Here is an 18,945-nt window from a genome sequence, read left to right as displayed (position 1 = left end):
TGTGTTGTGGTCCTACAGGTACTCAGGAGGCTGAGGTGGGAGGATAGCTTGAGCCCAGGAGGTCAAGCTGCAATGATCTTGCCACTGCATTCCAGTGTGGGTGACAAAGCAAGACTCTGTCTCACAAAATAAAAAATAAAAGAGGCTGGGCACAGTGGCTCTCCCCTGTAATCCCAGAACTTTAGGAAGCTGAGGTGAGTGGATCACTTGAGGTCAGGAGTTTGAGACCAGCCGGGCCAACATGGTGAAAACCCGTCTCTACTAAAAAAAAAAATACAAAAATTAGCTGGGCATGTTAGTGCAAGCCTATAATCCCAGCTACTTGGGAGGCTGAAGCAGGAGAATCGCTTGAAACTGGGAGGCAGACGTTGCAGTGAGCCAAGATTGTGCCACTATACTCCAGCCTGGGTGACAAAGTGAAATCCCGTCACCAAAAAAAAAAAAAAAAGAGTAATATATATTCACTGTGGAAAAAGAACTTTAAGACAGAAAAACTAAAATGAAAAACATATTTTTCCATACACAGACATACATTGTATTAACACTGTAGTGTCTTTCTTCACATAGTTTTTCTCTCTCTCTTTTTGAGACAGTGTCTTGTTCTGTTGCCCAGGCTGGAGTGTAGTAGCATGATCATCACTCACTGAAGCCGCAGCATCCTGGGCTCAAGTGTTCATCCCATCTCAGCCTTTCAAATCTTTTTTCTATGCATATTTATTGCATATCCTGTAAGACTATACATCGTTTTGGTGTGCCTTCTCTTTCTTTCCCCTTCCCCTACTCCCCTCTTCATCATTCCAGTTGTTTTATTTTATTCAGAGATGGGGTCTCACTCTGTCTCCCAGTCCAGGGTGCAGCAGCTTGATCATAGCTCTCTGCAGCCTCAAACTCCTGGATCCTCCCACATCAGCTTCCCTTTAGCTGGGACTAAAGACACAAGCCACACACCCAGCTAATTAAAAAAAAATTTTTTTTGGCTAGGCGTAGTGGCTCACGCCTGCAATCCCAGTACTTTGGGAGGCCGAGGCAGGTGGATCACGAAGTCAAGAGATCAAGACCATCCTGGCCAACATGGTGAAACCCCGTCTATACTAAAAATATAAAAATTAGCTGGGCATGGTGGCACACGCCTGTAGTCCCAGCTACTCGGGAGGCTGAGGCAGGAGAATCACTTGAACCTGGGAGGCGGAAGTTGCAGTGAGCCGAGACCACGCCACTACACTCCAGCCTGGTGACAGAGCGAGACTCTGTCTCAAAAAAAAAAAAAAAAAATTTTTTTTTTAGCCTGGGCAATGTAGTGAGACCCTGTCTCTACAAAAAATTTGTTTTACATTAGTCAGGCATGGTGGCACGTACCTGTAGTCACAGCTATGCAGGGTGGTGAGATGGTAGCACTACTTGAGCCCAGGAGATTAAGGCTGCATTGAAGTGTGAGTGCACCACCGCACTCCAGCCTAGACAACAGAGAGAGACCCTGTCTCGAACAAAATTTTTTTTGTTTTAGAAATGGGGTCTTGCTATGTTGTCCTGCATAGTCTTGAGCTCCTGACCTCAAGCAATCCTCTCACATTGGCCTCCTGAAGTGCTGGGATTACAGGCATGAACCACTGTGCCCCTGTGTACATTCTCTAATGTTATTAAAACTCTTCAAAAACATTTAAGAGATAGTTTTGAGTAAAATAACATATGCTGATTATAAACACTTTGTGGAAAAAAATTACCTACAGATAAATGCTATCAAACATTCTGGCTGCTTTCTCATGTGTAAATACATATAAGTTTTTTTGGGTTGTGTTTCAAACAAAATAGGGGTTTATTTATATCCTGATTTTTAAAATTCTATATATTGTAAACATTCTTCCATAATAGTATACATATATTTTAAGATTTGTTAGATCTCATTTGTGAGATCTATACCTGTATCATAATTTATTTAGCCATAAAACCTACTGAGACAAGATTTTATTCAATTATATACTACTATAAAGTCACAGGCCAGGCGCAGTGGCTCACGCCTGTAATCCCAGCACTTTGGGAGGCCAAGGCGGGCGGATCATGAGGTCAGGAGATCGAGACAATCCTGGCTAACACGGTGAAATCCTGTCTCTACTAAAAATTAAAAAAAAAAAAAAAATTAGCCAGGTGTGGTGGCATGCGCCTGTGTCCCAGCTACTCAGGAGGCTGAGGCAGGAGAATCGCTTGAACCTGGGAGGCAGAGGTTGCCATGAGCCAAGATCGCCCCACTGCACTCCAGCTTGGGCGACAGAGAGAGACTCCATCTCAAAAAAATAATAATAATAAAATAATAATAATAATGTTACAATAAAATCCTGGTTTGTAAATATGTGCCTGCATCACTAATTAATTCCTTCAGATTCCTAGAAAAGGAGCACCGGGTCATAAGATATGAATTTTCAGTCACATAATAACATGTTGCTAAATTACCTTCTAGATAAGTTAGATCAATTTATATTTCCACATTAGTGCATGAGTGATTGAATCATTCTTCAGTCAAAGCAACAGACTCATGTAACATACCTGTGTAAATGAAATCTAGAAGTATCTGAAAGATTCCTGCTTCAATTCCTAGAATCGGTACAACATCTTTTGAGGACTCTTTCATTCCTCCAGTGAACAAAGCTGCAAAGTAAGGACTGCTGGCAGCCAAAACCAGCCGATGAGCTTTAAAACTTTCCTGTCCAACTTGCAGCTGCACATCACAGAAATGCTGTCCATTTCTCATCTTATTGATTTGGGCCAAGATGAGTTGGGCATGTTTATCTGATGAAAAAGGACTATCAGCAGCCTTGGGACAGTCCTCATTAGCCATGATGATGGTAGATTAATTAAAAGGACTGTTGCCCATAATCTGTTACTACCCTGAAAAACAAAATACAAAGAGATCAAGCAACAAAATTTTTTTAACATGCTTTCTATTCACACATAAGAAGCATTCTCTATACTTAAAATCTACTTAAGGACATAAAACAAACATAAAACAAATAAGGACTAAAGTGTGGTACTATTACTATTTCTAATATGGTTTCAGAGAATGAAATAAGTAGGGAAGCTAAAATAATTGGAGAATGCTTCACACAAGAAATGGGACCTGCACTAGAACTGAAAGATAAACAGTTAATATTAAGGTATGAGGAGAGGACACTTCTTGATGGAGTAAAAAAAAAAAATAATAAAGCACAAAGACAGAAAGTTAACAAAGCACACATCACAGAGCACACATCACAGACAACAGCAACTTTGGAAAAGCAGTTGTGATCAGTCTAACTGCTTAAAATCATTCAATGTGTACACTTCCCGTAGCACACAAAGCCCTTCGGGATTCTTGTTATAATTTAAGACTCTGTTCAAATATAACTTCCTCCAGGAACCTTTCCTCATTGCTCCTCTGGAATTGTGGAAACATGGTCCCAAACTCATCTGAGTTTGTTGCTCACCCTAAGCTTATTGGTTTTACATTCTATAGCACAGGTCTACCTTATCAAATACCCTACCACCCTACTCCTAGTGCGCGCATGCGCGCGCGCGCACACACACACACACACACACACACACACACACACACACACTCAGAGCTCCTTGAAAGACAGCCCTTTAAGGGCAGGTACTATCTTTCATAGCTTTAGCACCAGTATATAACATATGTTAGGTTTCCAATGTTTGTGAAATGAATGAGAACAAGGAGAAATAACAATAGCTTAGGTTGGGTTTTTTTTTTTTAACTTTTAGCTTCTCCACATATTATGTCAATGGTAACTCTCACAATAATTAAGAGGTGAGAAGAAAAGATAATCTTATCTAAAATGAGAGAAAAGGAAACTGAAGCTCAAAGTTTCCCCAAGGATACAATGTTAGTATGACAGTCTCAGTATCTGAATCCAGGCCTTCTTACTCTAAATCCAGGACTGTTCCACCATATCACACTGCATAGGAATTATTAGGCCACCGGACACGTTCTAAATTACTTTTTAAATAAAGAAACTGCTGGGCACAGTGGCTCACGCCTGTAATCCCAGCACATTGGGATGCTGAGGCGTGAGGATCACTTGAATCCAGGAGTTCGAGACCAACCTGACCAACATGACAAAACCCCGTCTCTTCTAAAAATATAAAAATTAGCCAGGCGTGGTGGATCAGGGCTATAATCCCAGCTACTTGGGAGGCTGAGGCACAAGAATCGCCTGAGCCCAGGAGATGGAGGTTGCAGTGAGCTGAGATCACACCACTGCCCTCCATTCTCCAGCCTGGGTGACAGAGCAAGACTCTGTCTCAAAAAACAAACAAACAAACAAAAAAACCCATGAGATCCTGTAATATAAGACATATGGAATAGCACAGGGAAATTTAAGATGACTAAGATTTTGTAATTTAGGTATCAATGACAATGGGTAATAAGACATAGTGTGGGCTGATGTTAGAAAAAAATGGTTACGTTTATAGCATTTAAACTTATCAAAGTCAAAATAACAAGGCTGATTATCATCACTTTCTAGGAATTAACTTATTGAGAAATTTGATTGAGAGATTCGAAGGTAGCTGCTAAAACTTCATATCACCATCTACAGAATATCAACATATTACATATAACTAGCATATAATAGCAAGCAGTGTTTGAGGTGATGAATATGCTAATTACCCTGATTTGATAATTATACATTATATACATGTATCAAAATATCACACTGTACCTCATAAATGTAAATATAAAACAATTCTTATGTGCCAATTTAAAAAATATCTATTTTGGGGGACAGGGTCTCACTCTGTCACCCAAATTGAAGTGAAAAATAAATTTTTTAAAGAGGGTGAAAGGGGCTGGGCACAGTGGCTCATACCTGTAAGCCCAGATTTTTAGGAGGCTGAGGCAGGCAGATCGCTTGAGTCCAGGAGTTTGAGACCAGTCTGGGCAACATGGCTAAACCCTGTCTCTACTAAAAATACAAAAAAATTAGCCAGGCATGATAGCACAGGCCTGTAGTCCCAGCTACTCAGGGAGGGCTGAGGTGGGAAGACCACCTGAGCCAGGGAAGTCCAGGCTGCAGTGAGCTGAGATGGTGCCACTGCACTCCAGCCTGGACAACAGAGCAAGACCCTGTCTCAACAACAACAACAACAACAACAACAACAACAACAACAAAAAGCAGGTGCAGTGACTCATGCCTTTAATCCCAGCACTTTGGAAGGCTGAGGCGGGTGGATCACCAGAGGTCAGGCGTTCAGGACCAGCCTGGCCAACATGGTGACCCCATCTCTACTAAAAAATACAAAAAATTACCCAGTCATGGTGGTGGGCGCCTGTAATCCCAGTGACGTGGGCGGCTGAGGCAGGAGAATCGCTTGAACCTGGGAGGCAGAGGTTGCAGTGAGTGGAGATGGAGCCACTGCATTCCAGCCTGGGCAACAGAGAGACTCCGTCACAAAAAAAAAAAAAAAGGAAAAAAAGGGGGTGGGGGCGGAGAAACCATGTATTTGGCCCTACACAGAAATGTGACCTGGAACTATTATCAACATGACATGACTGTCAGGCCTTTTCTGTTTTACATTTCTGTCAGCACATTTTGAACCCTAGTGGTTTAATTACAAGGTACCTCCTCTGTCCCCTACTTCAAGGCATCAAGCACAGCCACTGAGCTAAAATGCTGCCTCCTGCTACAAGAAAGAGTTGACTGAATATCCATTCGGGTGGCAGACAACAGAAATACTAGTCTGTTACCATGCTTCTCAGTAACTGCTGATACCATCCCACTGTCAGTGGAGTAGGAACGTCATCCCAAAAGGTGGCATGTGGAGTGACCATATTTCCAAAGGAAAAGAGCACAATTCTGTGACGTTGCATGCCTCACGTGCCCCAAACTTGAAAAGCAGATTGTTGACTGGGCAAGGTGGCTCACACCTGTAACCCCAGCACTTTGGGATGCCCTGGCGGGAGGATCACTTGAGTCCTAGAGTTGAAGACCAGCCTGGGCAACACAGCGAGCCCCCCCACACCCGCAAAAAAAATTTTTTTAACGTTAGCTGGCTGTGATGGGGCAAGCCTGTACTTCCGGCTACTTGGGAGGCTGAGGTGAGAGGATCGCTAGAGCCTGAGAAGTCGAGGCTGCAGTGAGTTGTGATCGCACCACTGCATTCCAGCCTAGGAGAAGGGGCGAGACTGTCTCAAAAAAAAAAAAAGCAGATTATTAGGAAACGGTAGAAATGCCCAGAGGAACTAAAGCGGACCTATGTTTGCTGGCTTTGAATTCACTGCTGGGAACATGTGGAAACTGCTTCAGCAAAGGGGTGTCAGAAAGAATCCCCGGAACAAGTGTCAAAACACCCGTGGTTCTTTGTGCTTGAGTTGGGGGCCCGACCTAGAGAGCTAGCCCTAAACTGCTGCTACACTAAAAGCTAATAATCGTTCCTGCGCTACCTAAAGGTCAGGGAAGGGATCTCAGACAAACGAGGCGACAACAGAGGGACTGGGGACACAGCCTCAGGATTCCCCAGTTGGGGCGGGGGAGGCAGGAGCGGTCCGGACGAGAAGGTCTGGGGAGAGCGACACTTAGACTGTCGGAGGAAGGCCTGCGGCGGCAGGAGGAAAGACAAGGAAATACACAGTTCTAGAGGCTTCTCTCACTCCAGTCCTCAGGGGTCCGGAAAGCCGGAGGGAGTAGAAGAGGAAGTTCCCAACCCCGTCACAGACGCGCCCGAACGCAGGCCCTCCTTACCCGCCGCTTCCCCTTCCCTCCGGCGCCCGCTCAGGCCCTGCGCGCGCAGTCGCGACCAGCCCCGGCCGGAGAGGGCGGGGGAAACCTGGCGGGGGTGACGAGGCGGGAGTGACTGGGCCGTACAGTTCCCCGAGAACTGGAGGCGAAGCCGGGCAGTGGGAAGGGACTTCTGACGCTTCGCGGGCCCTGGGTTTTCACTGCGCGTGCGCGAGGTTCTTCCGCTCGCGGGAGACTGGGCCGCTGGCGCCTCTCAGTGCCCACTGATGGGGCCCAGGGCTTGGGCTTGCTTCCCCAAGGATCAACAGCCTAGCTGCAAGCCTCTGCTTCTGCCTGCTGGGGCCGGCTGGCTCGCCCTTTCCATTCCGCTTGCACTCTGATTCTTGTGGTGTCCCAAGAAGGCCGCGGATCTCAGTTAAGCAGAGACGAGCCGAACACCTGGCACGGTGCTTCTCTACCGTTCTCTCGAATCGGTTTCTGAGTCTGCATGACTGAGCCTGGCACTGAAGGGATACTTATTTTGGGGAAGGAAGAACTCAAAAGTCCAGTTTTTTTCACTGTTGACCCTCATGTGTCACATTAGTGGCTTTCAAACTGTTTTGATCCCAGCCTACGGTGAACAAAAATATTTTACATCAAACTCAATACCACATACTTGTGAGTATATATATAGAAGTATATATCTAACACAAAATCTCATTTCTTTATTTTTATTTTTATTTTTTTATTTTTTGAGACGGAATTTCGCTCTTGTTGCCCAGGCTAGAATGAATGCAATGGCCGGATCTTGGCTCACCGCAACCTCCGCCTCCTGGGTTCAAGCGATTCTCCTGCCTCAGCCTCTCAAGTAGCTGGGATTGCAGGCATGCGCCACCATGCCCGGCTAATTTTGTATTTTTAGTGCAGGCTGAGTTTCTCCATATTGGTCAGGCTGGTCTCAAACTCCCCACCTCAGGTGATCCGCCCGACTCGGCCTCCCAAAGTGTATTTCTTTCTCTTTTTATGAGACAGGGCCTGGCTTTGTCGCCCAGGCTGGAGTGCAGTGGTGCCATCTCGGCTCACTGCAGCCTCGACTTCCTGGGCTCTGGTAGTCCTCCCACCTCGGCCTCCTGAGTAGCTGGGACTACAGGCCTGTGCCACCACCGCCAGGCTAATTTTTTGTATTTTTAGTAGAGACAAGATTTCGCCATGTTGACCAGGCTGGTCTCCAACTCCTGGGCTCAAGTGATCCGCCCGCCTTGGCCTCCCAAAGTGCTGGGAGGTGTGAGCCACCGTGCCTGGCCTGAAACAAAATCTTCACAAAACTATGTTTACACTTACGACCCGCAGTGCACTAAATTTTTATTTCTTCTTTTCTACTTCATTACCAAAAACTGCTAACAGGGACCTATTGTCAGCAAACATTGTCAAAGACTTGGAAATGAGGAAAAGAGAATTCTGTGTGCCCTTTCAGTGTAAGGCTGGATGGATTTGCATCCATAGGGAGCTCTGACTTTCTACTGACTAAACTCTTTCACCAGAAAACTGGTAGTACTTAAAATAATTCTTGCCCATCTGTAGAAAAGATACACCAAAACATTGTTTTATTGACCTGTAGCGTATTAAGCCATTTTTACCCTTCTCAGCAAATTCATTTAAACATTCCTGATTCTTAGCAAATTCATGCTACATTCCTAAACATCTTACTGGCTCCCTTATAAGTTAATGAGATAAATAAAATATTTGATACTTTTTTTTTATGTTTGTAAGACAGTCATGATTTTACTTTTCAGAAAATTATACTTCAGCACTACTAAAATCAATTTCATGACTTACTCTGGATTACACTTGTGAAAGTTAAGCATACAAATTGGGCCATTCTTCTCATACCCAACGAAAATGGTGGGAGGGGAAACACTGAGGGCACATTTCATTGCTCAAAGAATGTAATTCTCTGCAACCCTGTCTGCTGAAACTGCCTGTTGTAACCTGAAACCAGCTTTACCCAATAGCTATTGAAACAAACTGCCATGACTCAAAGACTAGTTTGGTTTTTTGGTGGTTTTTGTTGTTGTTGTTGGTTGTTGTTTTGTTTTTGACAGGGTCTCTCTCTCTGTCACCCAGGCTGAAGTGCAGTGGTGTGATTGGGGCGGGGCTCACTGCAGCCTTGACCTCCTGGGCTCAATCAATCCTCCCACTTTAGCTTCCCAAATAGTTGGAACTACAGCTGCATACCAGCAAGCCCAGTTAATTTTTGTCTTTTTTGTAGAGACAGGGTTTCATCATGTTGCCAGGCTGGCCTTGAACTCCCAGGCTTAAGTGATCCACTCACCTAAACCTCCCAAAGTCCTGGGATTACAGGCTATGAGCCACTGAGCCCAGCCTCAAAGGACTAGTTTTACCCACGGCAGTCACTCACCAATCAGAGCTTGCCAGCAACCTAAAACTTTCCTAGTGCCAATGAACTTTCTTTCAAAGCCATATGTAACATTTCTCCTTTTTGTAAAACCTCAAAGTGAACCCAAGAACACCCAGTCTGTGTATATGCTTTGAATTGCAATTCTTGCCTCCCGAATAAAATGTTAACTTTAGAATTGCTTGGACCTGGGAGGCAGAGATTGCAGTGAACTGAGATCATGCCACTGCACTCCAGCCTGGGCAAAACAGCAAGACTTTGTCTCGAGAAAAAAAAAAATGCTTATAGGCTGCTATAGACTAAATTGTGTCCTCCCCATAATTTACATGTTGAAGCCCTAGCCTCCAATGTAATGGTATTTGGAGATACCACAGTGAGGCAGTGGGATGCGTCTCCCCATAAAAGATAATCGCTAGCCCCTGCCGAAGGAGAACAGGATCCCAGACGAGCCCCCAAATTTATTGGAAACAAGTGCTTGGCGTAGCCAAAAGAAACCCACACTTAGACAGAAAATTTCTCAGTAAGGCACCTTTACTTCTGCAGGACGGTACTGCTTGCGCCTGTTAAAATCACAAGAGCACACCAAACAAAGGAGGGAAGGAGTTTTTAATCCTAATGCAGTTCCTGTTTTTGTGTCCTTCCCCTATTGACTGGGGTTGGACTGCACAATCTAAGCTGATCCTGATTGGCTAAGACTTAAACTTTTCCAAATATGGTAAACGCACAATTTGCAAAAAGAAGAAGAAGGGGGGCAGGTAGGATTGATTTACAACTTTTACAACTTATGAGCAGAAAGTTGAGTCTTTGAAGAGGCACTTAGTTGTCCCAACAATTTCCCCTCTTCTGTTCTATAGCTCTTCCTCTTCAGATTTCTTCAACAGGATTTGGCTTTGTTGTTCTTCTTGATTATCTAGGAGCAAGAACTTATCTGAGTACAGAGGGGGAGACGTAGGGGAGGATTTTGTGAGAGCTGCTTCTATGAGCCTTTGGGTTAACCCACGAATATAAGGTATGATACAGCAGCCCACAAGGATGAGTACACCTGTAACAATTGCAAGGGAGGTAATGATTGAGGTCATGAGTCCTTTCCATTTTCCAAACCACCTTTCCATCAGGCCCATAAAGGGATCTTCTATTCCAGAGTTTTCGGCTAATTCATTTGCTGGGGTGGTAAGGCCTTGTAAGGTTTTTGAGATTGTCCCATCGGGTGGTGTATTATTAGAGATAAAAGTACAACACTGGACCCCAATCATGACACAGACTCCGCCTTTTTTGGCTAACATCATGTCAAGCGCTATTCTATTTTCCCAGGCCATCTGGCTGGTAGGGCCTAATTGTTCAGCTATTCCTTTTATGGCATCTCTGGTATAATTGATGAATTGCTGCTGATTGTAGTATATATAATTTATCCAGTCTACATTTTTATTTATAGTGTACCACCAGAATAAGATAGACTCGATCCCAGCAGCTATTTGGTTTCAAGTGTTGAATTCATTTGGTACCCCTGGCAGGACCCCAATGCTGTCTATGTAAACGTGGGGGTCAAAGGACCTGTTAATTGGGACTTCTCTTTTTCTTCAGGTTACCTGCTTCCTGTCTGGTTGATGAAATGCCAAGGTGAAAGGGATGGCCAATTGGATCAGAGCGCAAGTGCCACTCCAGTCGTTTGGCAGTGTACCCAATATTGGTCCCCCACAATACCACCACACATCCACTCAGGGATGGATAGGGCCGACTGATTGAAAAAAGTTTGAAAAAGTTTAGTGTCACTACATCCTATTATGTTTCCAAGGAATGTCAAATTTTCCCCTTGCCATGAGAGACATGAGGTAAAATTGGCATCAAGAGCTGGAAGTTGAATGGCCCTTGGGGGCTGTCCCATAGGGCTCCTGACCTTTGGGAAAAGTAGTGAAAGAGTGGCACATGACTTGTTTCCTCAAGCTGTGGGGTGCTAGAAGAGAGCTACCATACAGTCCATGCCGGGTTGGTTGGCCCATCCGAGTGGGAGGGGAACAATTTGGATTTCTGGCCTGCCCGTTGCACAAGCATAACAATTGCTTTTATTTAGTGTGTCAACAGAATATTTAATCCATTTCAGCCAGGCATTTACATCTTGATACCCGGTTTCTATGGCTATGGTTTGGTTTAAGTCCTTGACTTCTACTGTAGCTACTTTGGTTTTGTCATTGGGCATGAAGACAGAAATGGTTTGATTTTGTGGGTTTGGGGAGGGGGTAATGGTGGAAGATGGAGGAGGAGGAACAAAGCGCGTTTCAAAGAAGCCTATAGGGTCCTTTCCAGTGACATCTGCTCCTAGGCCATAAAAGCACTCTAAAGTGGATGTAGGGTTGGTGGAGGTAGGGGTATTAATAAAGATAAGTACTGGGTTGCAATGGTAAGATTGGCAACTAGAGAGGGTGGTTCCTTTGATGAAGTGGAGGTAGGATTTAGGGCGGTGCAACCCTCTGAGGAGGTCCAGCCCTGATACTTAGTAGTCCATATAACATCTCCCCAAGTATAGCAAAACCATTAATGCTAAGTTCGTGCCCATTCAGTGCAAGAGTTAGTTTTGTAGGCAGTGTAATTTATCCTAGAGGGACAAAGGTACTTTTCTGAAGAGGCTAGCTATCTTTGACTTTGGAGATCCCCACAGGGCATGACAAGACAGGCATTGAATATAATTGTTTGGGGGGAGGGTGATTGGGTTACACTGATGATAAGATGTCCTTGGGTAGCTAAAGGCAGAAGAAAATGACAGATTAAACCCTTTTGAATGTTAGTTTGGAGACGTAGGTCCTGGAGTGAAAATCCATGACTCTCCAAGGGGTGGGGCCTTTTTTACTCAAGTGTTGTGGGTCCATCCTTTTTCAGCTGTTGGGATTGCTGTTTCAGTGGTTAGGAGTGCTAGATAAGGTCCCTCCCAGGTTGGTTTGAGCTTTCCCTCTTTCAACTTTTGATAAGGACGTGATCTCCGGGCTGGTGTTGGTGAACTGGGAATTCGAGGGGTGGAGTTTGCGCTAGGAGGCCTTGAGTCCTGAGGGAGGAAAGGGTGGAAGACAGACCAAGTATACAGTTTTTGAGAAGCTGACCTTTTGTTTCAAATGTGGGAAGGTCAGTAGTGGAATTTAGATAAGGCAGCCCGCAGAGCATTTCATAAGGGGACAGGCCAAGATCTTTTCAAGGGACAGTTTGGATTCTTAGTAAGGCCATGGGAAGGCATTTTGTCCATGGTAACTGGGTTTCCTAGATTAATTTGGTTAGGTGATTTTTTTTTTTTTTTTTTTTGAGACAGAGTCTCACTCTGTTGGCCAGGCTGGAGTGCAGTGGCACGATCTCGGCTCACTGTAACCTCTGTCTCCCAGTCTCAAGCAATTCTTCTTGCCTCAGCCTCCTGAGAAGCTGGGATTACACCGCACCTGGCCTGGTTAGGTGATTTTTTAGAGTTTGATTCATTCTTTCTACCCTCCCTGGTGAGGGGAAGTGCCAGGGAGTATGATATTCCCATTTTATTCCTGTTGCTTGGGTTAGCCCCTTAATGATGTGTGCAGTAAAGTGGGTCCCATTGTCTGAATCAATGTTCTCTATTAGTCCAAACCTGGGTGTGATATGTTCCAACAGGGCTTTGACTACATTGCTGGCTATTGTGCTTGGGAAGGGGATGGCTTCTACCCAGTGGATGCTAGTCTACTATGACTAGCAAATACTTGAGACAGCCTATTGGGGGCATTTCAGTATGGTCAACTTGGACGCTTTAGAACGGCCTCAGCCCTGGGTTTCTTCCCCCGGGAGGCTTGCCTCTTTAGGGTTTGCTTATTAGTTTTTCTGCACACTATGCAACCATCCGCCACTTGCCTATCGAGGGTATATATCCCTACACACCCATAGACCCTAAGGGCTGCATTGCATATAGCTCGAGGACCCCAGTGAGTTCCTTGATAAAGCTGTGACAATACTTCCCTCATGAGGGGTTTAGACAGAATTTCCCTTCCATCTGTTAGTACCCACTTGCCCTTTGGGCTCTCCTTAGCTCCTATTTTCTTTAGTTTCTCTTGGTCTGCGTGGGAGAAGATGGGGATTGCAGCTGGAGGGGGAAGAGAAGAAGTTAGATGGAAAATGGGTGCCACTTGGGAAGAGGCAGCTTGCTTAGCTACTTGATCTGCGAGGTTATTTCCCCAGCTTTCAAAAGATGAGTTCTTTTGGTGTTGGTGTTGTGGGACATGGACAACCGCAATCTCTTCCGGCAGCTGAAGATTTTCTAATACTTGCATGATTAATTCCTTGGGGACCAAATCTTGGCCCTTACTATCGATGAGGCCTTGTTCAATCCAGATCTTTCCAAAAGTATGGACTACTCAGAAGGCATACTTGGAGTCAATGTAAATAGTTCCTTCCTGATTCTGCAGGGATTTTAAGGCTTGGTTTAATGCAAAGAGTTAACATGTTTGGGCAAACCAGTTATTTGGCAGTCTTCCTGACTCTACCTCTGTGAGGGTTTCCCCACCAACTATGGAGTACCCATTGTGCCTTTTTGCTTCAATGACCTAGGAGGAGCCATCTGTAAAGAGATGACCCTCTATTTGGAAAGGGGTTTCACTTAGATCCACTCTGACTCTAGTTTGATAACTGATTAAATCTAAGCATTTATGCTCAGGTTCTTCCTGGTTTGGATTTCCTGTTAGGAAAGCAGTGGGGTTGAGTGAATTGTCAGTGGTTAGTGTTAGGTTATCCCTCTCTAATAAGATAGCTTCATATTTTAAAATTCTTGAGTCAATGAGCCATCTCCCTGACTTCTGATTAAGAACGGTTCTCACTTGATGAGGGACACTTATGATGAGGTTTCCTCCAAAGGTTATTTTCCTGCTTTCTTCTGTTAGCAAGGGAGTTGCTGCTATGGATTGGACACATTCGGGCCATCCACAGGTTACTGGGTCAAGGATTTTTGACAGGAAGGCTATGGGCTGCCCGTGGCCTCTGTGTTTTTGGGTGAGTACCCCTAAGGCCACTCCTTTGCTTACATTAACAAAAAGGTGGAATGGCTGTTCTAAGGAGGGCAAGGCTAGAATGGGGGCAGTTACAAGCAGGTGTTTTAATTATTTTACCTATTGGATCTCTGATAGGGTCCAAAGGAGCAGGTCTGCTTCTTCTTGAGTGAGTTTTTATATAGGGGCTTTGTTTTTAAGGCATAAGAGTCAATCCACAGATGACAATATCTGACCAATCCTAAGAATTTCCTTAGTTCCTGCTTTGTTTCGGGTAAAGGCAAAGATATGATATCTTCAATTCGTTTGGGCTCTATCTTTTGCTTACCTTTGCTGATTAGGTGTCCTAGATATTTTACCTCAGGTCCTACGACTTGAAGTTTGTTCTTTGAGACCTGTAACCCTTGTTCCCTCAGGAAATTTAGGAAGTTAACTGAAATTGCTGTTACTTGATCCTTGTTATCTCCTGAAATGAGCAGGTCATCTACATATTGGCATATGGATGAAGGCAGGGAGAAGTTTCCAAGACTTGTTCTAAAATTTGACCAAATAGATTTGGGGACTTTGTAAACCCTTGGGGCAAGACTGTCCATTGGTACTGCTGTTTTTGACAGGAGTGAGGGTCCTCCCACTCAAAGGCAAACATGTCCTGGCTGTCCTCTGCTAAAAGGCAAGCCCAAAAGGCGTCTTTTAAATCTATCACCGTGAACCGCTGGTGGTTGTGAGGGATTCTACTGACATTGGCGTAAGGATTGGGAACAACAGTGTGGGTGGTCTGAACTATTTGATTAATAGCCCGGAGATCTTGCACTAGCCAGTATGACCCATCTGGCTTCCTTACAGTGTTATAAGGGGACATACAGGGTTTAAGGAGTCCGTCATGGACAAGGCTTTCAATTAGAGGTTTTAAACCTATCCTGGCTTCCAAGGGAATAGAGTATTGTTCTCTTCTCACTACTTCCCCAGGAGTTTTTAATTTGACATGGATTGGAGTAACCCGTAGCTTTCCTCGATTTCCTTCCTTCGACCATATGTTGGGATGGATGTGGCTTTCTTCTGAAGTGGTGAGCAGGTTTAAGGAAGTAAGGAGCTTTTCCTGATTAACATATAGGCCTATGCCTAATCTTAACATTAAGTCCCTTCCTAATAAATTAGTTCCTGCTTCAGGAATTAACAAGAACTTAGTAGTAACCAACTTATTCTTATATTTGACTTCGGTTTCCTCTAGAGTTTTTGCCCTGAACCCTCCCCTTTAACTCCTGAGACAGTATGGTCTTCTGCTGACCAGGCTAAACCTGATGGGAGAAAACATAGCAGGAAGCAAGCCGCTCCCGAATCTACTAAGAAAGTGACTATCTCCGATTTGGGTCCCACTGTTAAACTTATCAAGGGTTCTTGGTGGGACACGAGATGGAAGATGTAGAGCCCCTGACCCCCCTATTCTTCTTCAAATGTCATGAGTGGAAGGACTTTCTTTTCCCTCTCCCATTTGGGACATTTCCTCTTAGAATGTCCTGGCTTTCCACACCTGAAACATCTGTTTTCCCTTCTTCCCCTCCCTGTTCCCTGACTCTTGGTTTTCATCCCTTTGCTTCCTGTATAGGGTCTGGCAGCCAGGGTACTTAGAAGGTTTACAAGTTCTAGTTCCCTGGGCTCCCTGTTGAAGAGTTCCCTGTTGTAGGGTGTACAGCATAATTTTTGCATCTTGCTTCTGCCTTTCCTCATCCCTTCATACATATACCTCTTGGGCCTCTCTTAAAAGTTCTTCTATGGGACGGTCTTTCCAATATTCTGTTTTTTATAATTTCTTTGTAATGTCTGGCCAACTATTGGTGACAAAGTGGAGCTTTAACATCCCTTGTCCCATTGGATCCTCTATGTCCAAACTTGCATATTTCCTTATCTGTTCCTTAAATCTGTTCAAGAATTCCATGGGTCCTTCATCTTTCCCTTGTTGTATATTAAATGCTCGGGAAATATCTTGGGTTTGAGGAATGGCTTCCCAAATCCCTTTAATTATCATATCTCTGAGATCTCTCATGTTTTCTTGGTGGGCCGCACTGTTATTATTCCATTGAGGATCCTGGGCTGGGAATTTATGCTCCACTGCAAGGACATTTTGACAAGAGGGGTGCTTGTGCTCCTAGACTATCACAGCGGCCCTGTGGATCATGGTTCTTTCCTAAGAAAAGAATACCTAGAATAGACATTACTTCAGCCCAAGTGTACAGTTGTGGCCCCAGAAATTGGTAAATTTGATCTGCGACTCCAAAAGAGTCATCTAACTGGTTTGAGTTCCTTTTCTTTAGATTTCTAACCTCTGAACTGGTTAAGGGGGCATTTATGAAGCCAATATCCCCTCCTCCTGGTGGTATTTCCCTTAAGGGAAAAAGAGTTGGGGCACACTTCTTTGAGGAAGAGGGGAAACGAAAGTTTTGAATATCCCTTGGCATTGTTCTATTTCCCGTTGGAACTTTCCTGAGGAAGGGGCATGTTCGGGTGGCTGTCCAATGGGGGTGTGGGGTGTCAAGGCCCATGGGGCAGGGTTATATGGGGGAGGGACTGAGTGTTCAGCTTGGGGCAGAGGGGTAAGCAGGGGAAGGGCTGAGTGTTCAGCTTGGGGCAGAGGGTTAGGCGGGAGAAGGTGGTCTAGAGGATCCCATGCATCTTTAGATATGGGATATGACTTAGCTAGGTCGTCTTTGGGGGATTTTAAGTTTGGCTTTGCTTTTTCGTCCTTTAGGGGATAGAGAAGGAGAGGTCCTTGTCTCCAACATAGAGCATAATCTATCTCCTCTTGAGAAACTGGACTTTTATCATTGACATATTGGATCAGGAGTTGGCATATCCAGTCCTTGTTCAACCCAAACTTTGGCCAAAAGACCAAAGGTCTGAGGATGGGTTCCTTAGTCCAAATAAAACAGCAATACTTTATCATTTGTTGTCTTTTCTTGTGTTTGGTCCTTTCATTATCCTTGCAGTATTTTAACATAAGGCCTAGGGGCCTGTCGGGGGAATTTTATTGTCTGCTTGGCCTTTTATAGTCCCTGTCTTACTTGGGGTATTTCCCATCCTGGGGGCTGATGAGGCTCAATCTCTTGTATTAGAGATTTCTTGCACTCCCATATCCTAAAGGTTCAACCTCCCCTTTTCCCACTGGAGGTTTCTTTCTTTTTTTCTTTTTTTTGAAGACGGAGTCTCACTCTGTCACCCAGGCTGGGGTGTGGAGTGCAGCGGCGATCTCGGCTCACTACAACCTCTGCCTCCCGGGTTCAAGCCATTCTCCTCCCTCAGCCTCCCGAGTAGCTAGGACTACAGATGCATGACAACATGCCCGGCTAATTTTTTTGTATTTTTATTTATTTTTTAAATTTTATTTATTTATTTATTTTTGAGATGGAGTCTCGCTCTGTCGCCCAGGCTGGAGTGCAGTGGTGCAATCTTGGTTCACTGCAAACTCCGCCTCCCGGGTTCACACCATTCTTCTGCCTCAGCCTCCCGAGTAGCTGGGACTACAGGCACCTGCCACCATGCCTGGCTATTTTTTTGTATTTTTAGTAGACGGGGTTTCACCATGTTATGCAGGATGGTCTCGATCTCCTGACCTTGTGATCCAAAGTGCTGCCTCGGCCTCCCAAAGTGCTGGGATTACAGGCGTGAGCCACCGCGCTCGGCCTTTTTTTGTATTTTTAGTAGAAACGGGGTTTCACCGTGTTGCCCTGGCTGGTTTCAACTGCCTGAGCTCAGGAAATCTGCCCACCTCGGCCTCCCAAAGTGCTGGGATTACAGACGTGAACCACCATGCCCGGTCCCCACTGGAGGTTTCTTGCACTCTCGTGAGCACTCACTTCGTCCTTATTGGCTAATTCCCTTGTGAGAATTTTAGGCCCCTGTTAGCATTGGCAGGTCAGTATAATCCCCTAACTGGAAAACGGCCCTAAGCCGTATGAGGTGACCATGGAACCAAGTCTGGACTCTGCACTCGCATCACCCGCAATGGCGAATCTCACTTACACACTTTCAACCTCCAGAGACCCTGACCACCAAGGAATACTTTGTTGCCCCAGTAGGGACATTTCTTACCTTGGTCTGTGCACAGAGTTATCTGTTCACCATGGAGTTCTTAAGGATCCTCCCTACTGCCCACGTTGCTGAGAGTCTGTATTTATTTGTCACTTCGTGCGGGAATCAATCCTCCACTCCTGGGGCCACCACAATGAGGCAGTGGGATGCATCTCCCCATAAAAGATAATTGCTAGCCACTCCCAAAGGAGAACAGGATCCCAGATGAGCCCCCAAATTTGTTGGAAACAAGTAGTTGGCATAGCCAAAAGAAACCTGCACTTAGACAGAAAATTTCTCAGCAAGGCATCTTTACTTCTGCAAAAGGGTGCTGCTTGCACCTGTTACAATCACAAGAGCACACCAAATAAAGGAGGGAAGGAGTTTTTAATCCTAATGCAGTCCCTGTGTCTGTGTCCTTCCCGTATTGGCTGGGGTTGGACCACACAATCTAAGCTGATCCTAATTGGCTAAGACTTAAACTTTTCCAAATAGCATAAATGCATGATTTGTGAAAAGAAGAAGGAAATGGGGGGTAGGATTGATTTACAACTTCTATAACTTGTGACCGGGAAGTTGAGTCTTTGAAGAAGAACTTAGTTGTCCCAACATTGCCAGTATATTCTTCCAATTTGTGGTTTATCTATACCTTTTATTTATTGTCTCTTGTTGAACAAAAGTTCATAATTTTAGCAATTTATCAGACTATTTATGTTTTGCACTTTTGGTGTGTGCTTAAGAATGTCTTCCCTCCCCGATATCATAGAAATGTTATATTTTCTTCTAA

General features: G+C 44.7%; 1 protein-coding gene and 1 long non-coding RNA gene across 16 annotated transcripts in view; one reads left to right on the top strand and one right to left on the bottom strand.

Annotated features, from left to right (window-relative positions):
- IPP (intracisternal A particle-promoted polypeptide) overlaps positions 1–7,189 on the bottom strand; it is a 59,360-nt gene extending 52,171 nt beyond the window's left edge. For 3 of the 15 annotated variants that reach the window (XR_010154021.1, XR_010154019.1, XM_054682621.2), the window contains exons 1-3: positions 6,726–6,839; positions 5,294–5,411; positions 2,539–2,880 (exon numbers count right to left, since the gene is read on the bottom strand). Coding sequence is in view for 9 of the 15 variants with exons in the window: in XM_054682621.2 (XP_054538596.1) it covers positions 2,539–2,830 (292 nt within the window). In the remaining 6 variants the exon portion in view is untranslated. Of the gene's footprint in view, positions 1–2,538; positions 2,881–5,293; positions 5,412–5,731 lie in introns of all 15 variants that reach the window. The other 12 variants (XR_010154020.1, XR_008547389.2, XM_054682625.2 and 9 more) reach the window with 8 other exon arrangements.
- Positions 7,035–17,028, top strand: LOC107976809 (uncharacterized). Its single transcript, XR_001721070.3, has 4 exons — positions 7,035–7,379; positions 10,032–10,126; positions 10,699–10,875; positions 16,840–17,028. It is a non-coding gene; the product is annotated as an uncharacterized LOC107976809 (long non-coding RNA).
- The last annotated feature ends 1,917 nt before the right edge of the window (positions 17,029–18,945 follow it).

The sequence above is a fragment of the Pan troglodytes genome, chromosome 1, assembly GCF_028858775.2.
Source record: "Pan troglodytes isolate AG18354 chromosome 1, NHGRI_mPanTro3-v2.0_pri, whole genome shotgun sequence".
NCBI lineage: Eukaryota > Metazoa > Chordata > Mammalia > Primates > Hominidae > Pan > Pan troglodytes.
The sequence above is the reverse complement of the archived record's forward strand: the minus strand, read 5'-3'. Positions and strand labels throughout refer to the sequence as shown.